General features: G+C 46.9%; 1 protein-coding gene across 1 annotated transcript in view; it reads left to right on the forward strand.

The window, feature by feature from the left end:
- Positions 1 to 547: 547 nt before the first annotated feature.
- The window catches only part of LOC125946398 (uncharacterized), a 116336-nt gene continuing 103557 nt past the window's right edge, over positions 548 to 13326 (forward strand). Inside the window, exon 1 of the mRNA XM_049669460.1 lies at positions 548 to 977. Coding sequence (XP_049525417.1) covers positions 885 to 977 — 93 coding nt within the window. The 5' untranslated portion in view covers positions 548 to 884. The remainder of the gene's footprint in view (positions 978 to 13326) is intronic.

Below are 13326 nucleotides of genomic sequence, written 5' to 3' on the forward strand. Positions count from 1 at the left end.
TGTCGGGAGGAAAAAAACACAGACCGCTGAGCTCCACTGCGCGTATTCCAATCTGCCTGCGAAAATCCAGCCGCGACTGTGCTTGCCTCTCTGCAGCGGACCGAGGGGAAAGAAGGGAGGAAGAACGAGAGGATGGGGGGAGGGGGCATCGGATAAAAGAGAAAAGTACGTAATAAAGAAACCTCCGCGCCGCCGCCGGAACCGGAAACTGTGCATTTTGCTTGTTCGTCTCGTCGCGCGTCGTCGGTGTAGTCACCGCTTCGAGGCTAGTCTTCTCTTCCCTTTCTTGGGTTTGATTCCCTTCGCCACCGGCGGGGCAGCCCCCTCCTCGCCCCGTTTTCACGAGTGTGCGCTTGTCATTCAATGCCCAAAAGCGGCTCCCCATTGGCCCGTTTGAACGGACGCATAAAAAATGGCGGTACCGCGCGGCGTTCATTGGCGAAAAAGCCTGTTTGGGTTCCCCTCCCCGGCTCGCGCCACGGCGGCGTTCCCCCGCCGCCGCCATGAGGGGAGAAAGCGGCGAGGGTGAGGGAGAGCAGCTTAGTTTGAACGGTTAGGCCTAGCAGACGGCTGCGGTGGCTCGCCCGCGGCGCGGCGGGGGCCTGTTTTTTGCGCGCCGTGGGATTGCGAAGCTCGACGGAGAGGCCGACGGCGCGCAACCCTTTCGCTCCGCCGGGGGAGCCGTTGGCCGCCGCTGCCGCCGGGAGTCGACGGAGGGGCGCGCGCGCCACGCGGCCCGGGCCTGGCGCCGCCGACCAGCCTTCGCGCGAGAGCCACGAGCACACCGCCGTGTGTGCAGTGCTGTGTGCCGGCGGCGGCTTCGTCTCGGTGTTGCCCGGCGCTGTGCAGTGTGTGCTGTGCGCTCTGTGAGGAGGGGGTATAGTATGCTTTGCACGCGGCGGCTGCTGCAACGCAGCGTCAGCGACGAGGGCGGAGGCCGCCGCCGCACCACCACGCCGAGCCGCGCCGCTTTGCAGGTGAGTCCACCAGCACGTTTCCTTCTTATCGCCGGCGACACTGTTTGCCTAACCCGACGCTGTCCTCGACACAGCGTTTTCTCGCTTTTGTTCAGTCGGTTCCTTGTTTTGCACGAGTTTGCGCGACCCATATTCGTGGCCTCGCGGCTCCGAGGTGCACCGACACGTTCCACGTGTACCAACGCGGCGCGCGCGCGCGCGCGCGCCCAGGCTCGAAGCTTTGTCGCTGGGGGGAGCGACAGGGGGTGCCCAGCGGCGTTTGGACATTCTTTACTGGCGCGTCGCTGGTCGATGCCACTTCGCTGTCTGTGAGCAAATGAAAGCGATGAGTCGGCTGATTGCCACCGATTTCTGAGTCTGTTCGGTGGTGCGCTCCCGCCTCTCGTGATCGGGTTATTGCGGGCATGCCGTTCGCTCGCCCGCGACCTTCGCCGGTTGGGCAGGTTGCCCTTCGTTCGGGTGGCCTCGACTGATGCACTAATCTTGTCGCACTCTCAGCACGATATCTGTGGCCATGCTCACTCCTTTGCGATAGGCAAGGGCAGACACGTTAGCTTTTTTTTTTTTCCCCTCCTTTTTCAATGCATTGCGTGTCAGTAATGCCATGTGCCGCCCTTCAATTTCGAGTTTTCAAATTCCTTAATATGTTGGCCTTTCTTCCTCATCTGAGCTTCCTGTAGTAGCCTATTTTCGCTGAAAAAAAAAAAGATATTTAGCTGAATCCGTACACCTTTGTGTAACCTCAGCCTTTTGTGTAATCCGTATTAGAAAGTGTTCTGACCGTGACGAAATTTTCTACACGTGCGATCCAAGAATAGGCATTGTGTAAGATGCAATTTGATCAGATTTCCTTAAGTTTCCTTAATGCATCTTGGTGAGCGTTTGTATCACTGATGACACAGTGGGATTTCGAGGCTGTTGATAATTTCTTCGATTGAAAAAAAACCAAGACTCTATAGTAGCCGTTCTTTCCCCAGTTGGGTGCATTGTATGGAAACCCTCTACCGCACCATGGTGCAGGAGTGAAGAATTGCTTGTTTTTCCGTCACATGCACTCCTACAGGCATGGGATATATTACTTGGGGCTTGCGATTGCGGTAAATCGCCGTTGATGTGAAATTCGTCGCAGTCATCGCTCGATAGGGCCCAGAGCAAGAGCGGGGATTCTACAGCACACCCTCACAACATGCGCGCATGTGACCAAGCTGACCGACCACATTTAACGTTGCGTCCGCGCAAAACTTGCCAACTGCCATGATGTGTTCGAGGAGGGCGTTCGGAACAGTTGGGAATGTACGTGGCGATCATCGTCATTGCTGCATAAGAGAAATGCGAAATGCCAGCGTCTTCTATTTAGAAAGGCAGCGCGCGCTATGATGACAATGATGATAGCTGCAGCTGCTCATTTGATATGCTATTTTGTGCTGCTCCGATCAGACCTCAACCGGCGTGCGTTATATCATGCTCTGTTAACGGAGTTGAGATCTCTGGAATTTAGCGCCCGCTGCGTCTTTCGCAAGCCATGTACAGCCGGCGGCTGCTGCTGAATTTCAACCTGGGTAGTCCTTTCTCGGTGAATGTCGTAAATCAGGCGCGGGTCGGTTTGAAGTCTCGGCTAAGTCAACGGTCGTAAGGCTAATTGCGCTATCCCGACGTAGAACAGTCGCTGATTGAAAACGCTTTGGCGTCGCCTAAACTGATCGCGATGTGAACCGGTCATGAACCGTGTTTTTAACACGTTCTGTATGTGGTGCTGGATGTTTCGTATGCGACCAGCAACCAGTGTATGGCGTTTTGCGTAACGGTGCTCGGAGATTAGTGCGCCTTGCTTAGAACAATTCAATTACGAAACTCTACCAAACACCAACAAACATGGAATTTCCTAAAGACATGTACTTCTTTAGGAAATTGTCAACTATCCCTTGATGGGGGGTCATTACTGTCAGGGAAAAAGAAATGCGCATCATTACATAAACTTGAAAGTACATTTTAATAAACGATGTCCACTATTTCATGCATAGCAGAACGCAAAATTACATTCACAAGAAGGACATCTGACGATCAACCAGGCACCGTTCCTAAATTCTTATCAAGCGCAATATTGAAAATTTGCTCGTATCGATCACTTATGTGTCACGAAAGTAGATACAGCGATTCTCTCTGCCTCTAGGACACCCTTATGTACGACATCCATTGCATTGAAATGGCTGATGGCTTCGTTGTACTGTTCTAGCGTGCAATCATGCAGTGATACTAAATTTAATTTTCTGCGTGCAATCGGTTGTGGTAAAACGAAAAACTTTGGCGCCACAATTGAGGGATATAAAAGTACGTAAGAGATGCGAGTCCTAACTGCATGTGCTGCAAACTTTCTTTTTTGTTTATTTATTTAGACTTTATTCCGATCCCTTGATAATGCAAAATTCGTGCAGTGGAGCATAAATTATACAGGAGGAGTTTAATGTCTACTCCTCTGTTAGACTATGAGCATTGTCTTTTAGCATAGTTCGCTAACTGGCCAACAGCGACCGGTCACCTATCTATAGTTTGCTAGCAAGTTTCAATGTCGCTAACATTTTCGCACGTCTATAAAAGGGTGGGACTCACGTGAGCCTCAGGCCGCGATTGCTGTGACTGTTTCTTATTCTGGTGTAGATGCACAGAAAAAAAAAAAGAAAGAAAGAAAAAGGACAACACGTTCCTCAATTCACAGACCATCTTTTTACCGATGCATGGGCGCCGCCATATTGAAAACTCCTGGTGGCTGCACTGACAGTTTCGTATTGTCGCGCGTCAATGCAAGTTAAGGCGATCGCTGAACGACAGACACGTCTGAATGATTGTTTTACTTCGCTTCTTCATAATTGAGCTTAACAACATGTTTTTAGTAACATTACTGGTAGACAACTTCCTAAATGTTTACGCTTGAAGATGGCGGATTGTAGTGTAGCGCCACCTTACGGGCGACGACTCCCGTACTACATTTTGTTTATAGGGAGAATAATGTAGTATTTAACGCGACAATTGTACGAACTCTATTCGCTTGTAGCTGCCTTGTTTAAGGAAAGAGCACATTCACGCCTGGTCGTCACTATAGCTCACTGCGGTGTTCTATACCCATAGCGTTGTCATTACGTCATTAGTCTAGACATGTATAGGGACATTATCGATCGAGTGGTGCCTATGGATACGAAGTTCTGGCTACTTCATTTCAAGTGCCACAAAGAGGCGAACACCCAACTATATGCAATATATACGTTGCAGCTGACGACGGTGAAAAGTGAGACACTATGAAGATAAGTGTGAAATTAAAATACAGAAAAAATAATAAAAAGCACACGTGCGTATTATCACGAGAACGCGAGCTAAATCTTAAGAATAGGTCGATCGATCGTATGTCCCTGAACGTGTGGTAAAAACACTTCTTTATTTGAAAGCCATCGGCTACCAGCTTTATTGAATTTATCTTGTAACATGATCGCCTCTGATAAGATGTCGATGCAGAATTGTTGTCACGGAGGAAGCAGCTTATAGAGTATGTATGTACACGCCTTGCAGAATGATCAGCCCAAGCTGCACACTTGGTGACTCACTCGAGACCCAGGCGTCGTATTATCTGGGGTAGCTATCAGGTTTCCGCGATCTCATCCGGATCGGTATCGGGTATCTTTTTGCTGCTTATATGTAATTTGCAGTTTCCATTCGAAACGCTGCTAGCATAATCTGTTTCTACACTAACGCTTACTATATGGCGCTGGCTTCATGAGCTGCCTGCACGACGCATATATTTTGGGTGCAAAGGACGTCACCGCCCTATAATAGGCGCTGGACGCTTCTCCGTGACAGGGCAGGACATATACAGCCAAACTATAGCGCGCCGTCGCCTAGCAACGATCCCTATTCGCTTCATGCGAGTCTATATGATACTTAGGTGCAGCAGGCAGAACGCAACCTTTGGATTAAGGTTACAGGCGCACTTCTAATTTCTGTATTTGGAAAAGACAACTTGCTTGGTGTTCTTGTTCTACACTTTTTGTAATTTTTTTTTTTTTACTTCGGGTTATTGAGCAGAAGACTTGTGTTGCACTCCTGGTGATTTTCATGGCATCCCAAATGGTATTCGTTGGCTTCCCAGTGACTTCCGCTGGATGAAGAAAAAAAAGCTTTCATTAAATTTCATTTCACTTCCTCGGCTGCTCAAGGCTATGCCACCAAATGCATTTCATGCTTTATAGAAAATAGCAGAGCCAAGCTAGTTGTGCGCATTCACACTAAGCCGTCTCATTTAAGCAAGATGTAAAAAAAAAAAAAAAAAAGGGGGGGGGGGGTTGGGGCAGGTGATGCTTACACTGCATGGCATGGCTCCCTCGACCAAGGCACAACCCCAGAAGTTTTCAATGCAAATTGCACGATATCCTATCACTGTAACGTTGGTCCACATCTCCCACCTCTGTGGGACATCGAAAGAAAAGTTTAACGGACACCCCCGTCATTTTCACCATGCCCGTATGCAAGGTGTAACGATTCCGCTTTCATCATCGGCCCGTTTTATTTGAAGTGCAAAGGTTTGAGGTTCCACTGGGTGGAAGCCTTTCCTATAGCGATAAGCCAAGTCTAGCTGCAAATTTCCTGATCTTCATCACACCACCTAATTTTCTGCCGTACTGGACTGTGCTTTTCTTCTGTTAGCACCCATCCTCGATAGTAGACCACCGTGCAATATACAGTCGAAATTAACGAATTTTCACATGTTTTGTGGTGAGGCCACTCACATTTTATCTTATTTGCTTCTGGGATGCTGCAACCCAGTGGATTGATCTTTTCGCCACTTACCCCAGCCGTGCAATTATCTTTTCCGTAGATCTTTTTTCGAAATGGTCGTAATGTTAAGACTAAACAATGGAATAATATGATATGTGGCCCCGCAGAGTATGCACACGTTTGCCATTTAGCCGTCCTCTTCATGCCTATACTATAGCCATGTGACCGGGAAGCTACTAAATTCAGTATCACGAACAAGCCACTACAGCCTTATACAACGACTGCAATTAGTACGACGGAGTCGATGTGTGCAGTTTGAATTTTAGCGTCGCAAGTAAGCGCGGAGTTCAATTTCGAGCTAAAAGCACATTTCTCAGGTCTATCTGTGTTCCGGCAGTATTGGTGTACTTAGTATTTATATTTACTCATAAGGCTGCACAGGCATTGCAAGAATAAGTGAGTCAGTGAAAAAAGCAAACAATAGAAAAAAAAAAAAAACGTCTGAATAGAGATAATCATCTGACGTAGCGGCGCGTGGTCAATGACGTAATGCACTGGCAATGACCCTTCTGTTGGCGCTGTTCAATTCAATTTAGATAGCCAACATGCCCATTCGTATATTCGGTCATGCTGGCTCATAACTGTCGGGATCCCTGGCAGAGACCGTGTCAGCCGAAAGGTGGTTCCCTTCCTTGCTTGTCTTAAGTTCCGTGCTTTCCCTACTGCGTGCAGCTCTGTAATAGTCATCACGTTTAATCGAATATCCTTGCAGACTGACGTCGCAAGGTTGGAGTGGCGAAGAGGCACCGCTGTGCTATCTTAAATGCACGACCAATACGCCAAAATTTGCCTTCGTGACAGCGATATCCTCGCAAAGCTGACGCCGAACGAGGTTAACGGCAACAAACGAATGAACGTTTTGTTATCGCGCGTACCCGTGGCTGTTGGCAAGACCACAGTGATCGTAGGTCGTTATAGCATTTGCAGGTGAGTGCAGTAGCTATTTGTCTGTGCAGTTGTCCATGAAGCCGAGCGACACTTGGGAAGTATCTGGCTGCAATAGGAGGTATTTATGGTACGTCAAATGCTGAAATTGTTATATGTGTTCGTGTCTCGCAGAACGATTAAAGGTATAGTTCTCCTGTCTCCGCAATCATAGTTGTGCCTGAGGCCACCCCTGAGACTCCAGTACGAAGACTTCGTCACATTGTCAGATGTAACAATTTTCCTTCGCGGATCGCGACAGGCCTAGTGGTGCAAGTGTAGCACGTGCCCTAGTGCGGGCCGCGTGCAGAATAGTTGCATGCAGTATCAGCAAAACGCGTGCATAACTGCACATCTTGCATCCGTCAGCTGAAGAGGGACACGTGTCCCATTGGTCGCCTTCCTTTTAACCATGCATTCCAGATGTTATAATAATGTTAATGTTATATACATCGATCGAGTGCTACAGTTCGAGAACGCCGTGCGTTTGGATAATTTGTTTTGGATTGTCATTAGTGCCTGTCAGAGAGACAGAGAGAGAACAACTTTATTCGGTTCTGGACCTCAGTCGAGGCCCATGGGGCAGAAGATTGGGACGTAGGGAAGGGAGTCAGTCCGTGTCTAGATCAAGCGTGTTGATGGGCTCTAACACGGCACATTGGGCATCTGGCGTGGCGTCCGACGGCCATTAATTACTCTATGGTCCAGCTTTAGGTTACTGTCTTTGTGAAAAGATGAGGCTTTTTAGGGTAAATTTTGATCGAGCTTCTCTTCTGGTACAGAAACTTGTGGCTTAATTTGTCTGCTTCTTACGCATAGTGACATTACGATGGTGATATTTTGGTAATCCACAGCGACACATGAAGTGTTACATGGCAAATTGGAACTTTCGAACCCTGTGCTTTCGAAGCATTTTGAAAAGGACAAATGATTTACATAGGGAACACACGCACACAGTACTTTCATTGGGAAATGTTCTACGTGTGCATTAATTTATTCATTTTTGACGCTGATCATGATTGTAATTTGCCTCGCCCAGATCGCCAACTTAAGTCGAATTAAAGAACTTGCCCACAACGCACAAATATATCGTTTTCTAACTGCCGGGTCATATGGCGTATATGCTACTTTCGATGTCCAATTTCAGCGCTAAAACGGCTGAACAGGGTCTCGTGCACCTTTCGATGTCCTGTTATTTGATAGTTGCTGGGAGTGTCCCTGAGAAGGGTGTGGCCACTTCTCAGAATTCCTCAGAATTCGATGACTGGTCTGGTGTCCGTGACCGCATCTCGACAACGAGGCTCAAGTCACGCCACTTACCTCAGGCTATCACAGAAGATATGGCGCTGCAAGTGCTGGAATGCATATTCAGGCAAGAAACAGTCCCCTTAGCCCTGGATTAGGATCTCCTGGTTGCCTTCAGAGTAACTGCAGCAGGTTCTTATATGACAAATTTGTTACAATTTACCACTCATATACTCGTGACTTGCGCTTTAGAGTAAGCAATGCACATTCAGGACGAAACACGTAGAATTAGACTAGCCATTATACTTTTGGAAGTTCTAAGCGTTTGCTAATTACTGGGAGATATGGCTTATAAGGTAAGGTGAGACTGTGAAGCCTGAACCTCCCATCTTCGATTTCATGGTACCGTAGACGACAATGTGTGACGGCAGAAATGCCGCAGTTTAACGTGCAATTGCTTTAGTTGAAATTAAATATAGTGAATCCATGTTAGGCAAGCATTGGAAAAGAGATGAAGAGGCCAAGAAAGCTACGCTTTAGCCCTTACTGCTCCAATAATTTCTTTTGCAATTGTAATGCTTCGCAGGGAAAATCCAACATCGAGCAAAACAGATACTATTCTTTGAAATGTGAGTGTCAGCAATGGTAAAAACATTATTTGTCGACGTTGTGTGGCAGATAAGTATGGCTCTCCCTGATATTTCACAATTATCCATGCGCCGCATCTCGCTGTGGTTTCTCTATCTTTGGAGCCTGCTATCGAATGCATATAACCTGCCTTGAGTGGCACAAAATCGTCTTCAAATAATCTGTGGCCATATTCCACACCAGTGTGATTGTGAATCATTGAGTCTGAAGAAGCGCATGCTGCTTACAGCACGCTGAATTGTTGACAGTTCATGAGAATAACCTTCGGTTCACTGCCAAAAACTCCAGCGGAATTGTTTTTCTTCATTTTCCCTCTCTTATATGTCGTTCAGATGGACGTAGATAATATAATTTTTTTTATTTAATGAAATATTTTGTACAGGAAAGGGTTCTCGCTGCAAATGCCCTGGCGCTACAAAGCTTTCAGGCTCAATCAAAGGATCGCTCATATAGTGAACCGAACGAACATTTAATTTGCCAACTTTGGAAGGACTAGTGCACTTACCACTGATTTGTCCTCACTCAAATCTCGCAACTAAACCGATTTTTTTTCGGTCCTCACCGTTCAGTAAAGGATTTGGCATGTGTTGCTTAATTGCCTGCTTTATTTATATGGAATTAAATAAATACCACCGTTGTATGTGGCACTACGTGCACCTCGCCTGTTGCAACCTAGTGCAAAGACATGCACTGGTTGCGGCTTCCGTTGGCAACTAAAGGTCTGTATGAACCGAATAGACAACGATGCCAAATACTTTATTGACCGATCCGAATTAAGAAACAAAACCTTGTGAAATTTTATTGCAAAGTACCAGTAAGCACTAAAGCGTCCATTTAAATTATTGGAATACAGACGCAAGTCAATATAGTGTAAATCATCAGCTTTTCGAGATGACAACGTAAGATGTCTCCACTCTCTCGTGCACACCTGTCTTGGATATGGACCCACCGATGTCGCTTGAAAGTAGAGCCGGTGAGGGACAAATTCTATTGACACGACCTGCGGATTGTGAAGAGCCCTTGTGAGATGGACCTAGGTTTTGAAAAGGAGCCCTCGAATGTCCGGCATTAACCTGTGAGAGCACAGTAGTAGTTGTATAGAATCACATTGGAATCACTGGCGGATAGCCGAATGTATTCTCTTCGAGTAAACACCATGGGGTCAGCTGTGCCGCGATGGTCCGGTGGCCAGTGGACGATCATGTCGTGTCGTTTTGGAAGTTGCAACTTGCGAGGTTTTCTCGGCATTACGGGTTGTGGCACAGACGTTTGGACGCCATGCCTTTACGGTGTCATAAATCTCCTCTTCTGGTGTGTTTTGAGGTTACACCCATTGCATGTAATCTATGGACCTGCGTTACTCGGGGCTTTGTATCAGTGCGCTGTGGCTATAAGAGTATACCGACCGTTAAGGCAAGGACACGAACGCATATATAAGGCACGACATCAGCGCCAAGTATCTCGCGTTGTCCGCACTTGCGTTGTCTTCGTGCACTGTTATATCCATTATGCAACGCCAGCCATAGGTGAGCAACTACATTTGGCGTCCTTAAAACATTCCAGAAGCCATTGCGCCTCTTGTGTACCGTGGACTCGTCCATTTTGCCTTCTTGAGGCAACCCTTTTCCTCGTCGGTTCGAGGGCTTGCTTGTGATGTGTATGTATACGTAGGCGGTTTCTATAGTTCCGAGCTCGCACACGTATACCTATGCAAGAAGAAGAGTAAAAGCGGCGGAGAATTCGCCTGATCTTTCGTACCTGCGCACCCTGCACAGAATGTCGCAGACCTCGCTGCTATTCAAACTGCGTCACTTCACTGCAGCGAATACATGCAGTGCATACGCAAAGACAACTGCTCTCGCAGCACCTCGTGCACTGCCCTTGAAACCTCTCTGCGTCGCTTGCAGTGAAGAAAGCTTCGCGGCAGGGGTGACTTTGTTCGTGGCTCTGTTCGGGCCCCTTTCCTCCATCATTAACCTGCGTGCATCGCAGTGGCGCCCCGACTGCGACGAAGCTCGAAATTTTCCTGTTTATTCTTCTTCGTCTTTTGCAAACACATAATTATGGCTCATTCTTATTGAAAGGAATATGTACCTTCGCTGCGCGGTTGTACTGTGGTGGCATTGTCATTGCATCAACGATTTCGCGCGGAAGCAGCGTAGTCGAGCAATCTTTTATTTTCTTTCCCCCGTTTTTCGCAATGTCTCATGGCAAAATGAACAGATTCTTACTAATATTGAAGCAAAATTTCGCAATCTTAGCACACGTGCTGATTAAACCTTGTGGTTTATAAGGCCAGTAGACTGGGCAGGTGGAGCAAGTCAAAGGTCATGGCTAATTGTGCTTTGATCGACCAAGCTCTAAAATCAACTAGGCGCAGAACGGGAAGAACACTACGCTACCGCGTGAACGTGAATATTTTAACTGAGCGTGAAGGGTAGTCTAAAACAGAACAACGCATACAGAGAGTATCTGAGAGTTTTGTCTTCAGCTATATTATAATGCTTAACCTGCTCAAATAAAGCTACAGCACCACATAGGTGTGTAAGCCATGCAGGAGGAAGGAAGGAAAACGAAAAAAAAAAAAAAACTTAAGAACGTAAAGTTGCAGTCTTGAAGGCTAGGCATAAAAAATATAAAGGAGAAATAGGCACTCGTCACGTGATAGGCACGCGGTAGCTTCTATCCGCCTACCTTTAGACGTAAAGAGTTTTGGCGTCGTCTGTCGCACAGGTAATCATACGTAATATATGACCTCTGAGATCTGGCAGCGCAGCTGGCTTGCCGCAGGTTCCGTATATAATCTCGGAGGTCATGTCCAGATAATACAGCCGCTCTCATTAAACCTAATGGGCCAAAAATCGAGCATAGATCTCGAGAACGGTGCACACTTGTGACTAATGCTTTGCTGTCGAAGCATCATGACTCAGATCTGAAGCAAATTCAAATATCTGTTAGGAACGATAGGACGAAACACTGCAGGACGACGACTTGGCAGATCTGAATCGGGCGGCCTCGTAAAAGTATACGCGTAAAAGTTACACGAATCAAGCCATCTCTTGAATGTTCCGGCAACCTTGTGGGCCTATTCGTTCCCGAGAGCCAACGCACACGCGGAGGCGCCAGAGAGAACGTCATGCTCCCTCCTAAGTTTCCCCCCTTCCTCCAGCGCTGGCAGCTGCCACTGGAGCTGTAGACGCCAACACTGAGCAGCCGAGTTCGAAACCCAACGGTCGCATGCAGCGAGTCTTGCGCAAGGCAAGCACGTAAGCAGGGTCAATGACAGTTTCCCGCATATGTTGTGCTTAGAGGCTGCGCGTGCGATGTAAGGTATAGCGACCTTACCCTGACGCATCATTGTCACTGAGGTCCCCATACGCGCATTTATTAATTATCGCGCAGCACAAGTTTAATTGGAGTATGTGAAGTATTTTATAATACTAAAGAGTTGGCTTTGAAGTGAATGTACAGTCCACCAAGACGCGATTGAAGACGGGAGAGGATTGATGATTGAATACTGAAATTCAAGAAGGTCTAAGTGCAAGAAATGGGAAAGTGGAGATTGCAATAAGGCTTTAGTTCGGACTATAGCGCGATGCATCCGTAGTTTATTTCTTTCAGTCCTTCTTGCTTCTTTTTTTTTATGATTCTAGTTGCAGGCTACAGCATCGAAGTTTCTGGCTAACATACTTTTCGAATTCTGCGCTCTTTTGTCATGTGCTTGCAGGTCCTCATGTTCTTGAACTTTTCGTGCATTCAATGGACACGTTGTTCGGTCTGGCCCCTTGGCGGCTTGTGGGATTACTGCGTCTCCAAATATTTCCATATGCAATGTTTCTGTATTTTCTTTCACCGTAGCTACGAGTATGTCGTCAACCATTGTCTGTGAATCAAATACATATCTTATAATTGGCTGCGTACATTTAACTTGTTGGCATGTACTGGGGATTCTGCTGGCTTAAAATGACTTTGTCACTTGTGTGGCGTACTCTTGCTTTTCAGTCAGCTTTGGATAAATGGCTGAATACGAGTATAGATATATATTGCTCCATCTTCCTGTGAAGCTAGTGGGCGTTATGAAGTCTCCACTCCAAAACCAAGGAGTGACAAATAAAACAGCTTTTTGAAGTTCTCCTGGACGCTGTGTCAAAGCTTTATGTTGTGAATTGACCATGACAATTCCTATTGAAGGGGAATGCACTCTGCAAGCGTCTGTTGAAGATGCATAGTGTGCATGCTACTTGGTCACATGATTACCGATCGAGACTCCACTAATTACGGGGGGAAAAATGGGGTTTCGTAACTGCTTGTTCTTTGCTTCGAATCACTGCCTATAGTTTTATAAGAGACCATTCTTTATATTTCAGTACACATTTACTTGTTCGTGTTGGTACCCTTGGTGAAGTCCGGGCTTCGGTTCAATGGAGAAATTCTCTCAAAAGGCTGAATGGTCACGTTGACTGTAATTGACTGCACGGCTTCTATAAGTTGCTGCGGTGAATTCCGTGCCTTCTGAGGTACTCTGCTTCAGTGGCATGACGTTCGAAAACTTTTTGAGCACCATGTCCTTCAAATAACTCTGTTCAAAATGCAACCGACAGTGGACAAACAAAGGAAGCCTCAGCCTGGAGCTAACTTTTCAACTACAGGGGACTTCGTCAGGGTTACCCTGACGAAGACAAGAGGTAACAAGGGGAGACATGAACTTGTC

The sequence above is a fragment of the Dermacentor silvarum genome, chromosome 6 (assembly GCF_013339745.2).
Source record: "Dermacentor silvarum isolate Dsil-2018 chromosome 6, BIME_Dsil_1.4, whole genome shotgun sequence".
Lineage (NCBI taxonomy): Eukaryota > Metazoa > Arthropoda > Arachnida > Ixodida > Ixodidae > Dermacentor > Dermacentor silvarum.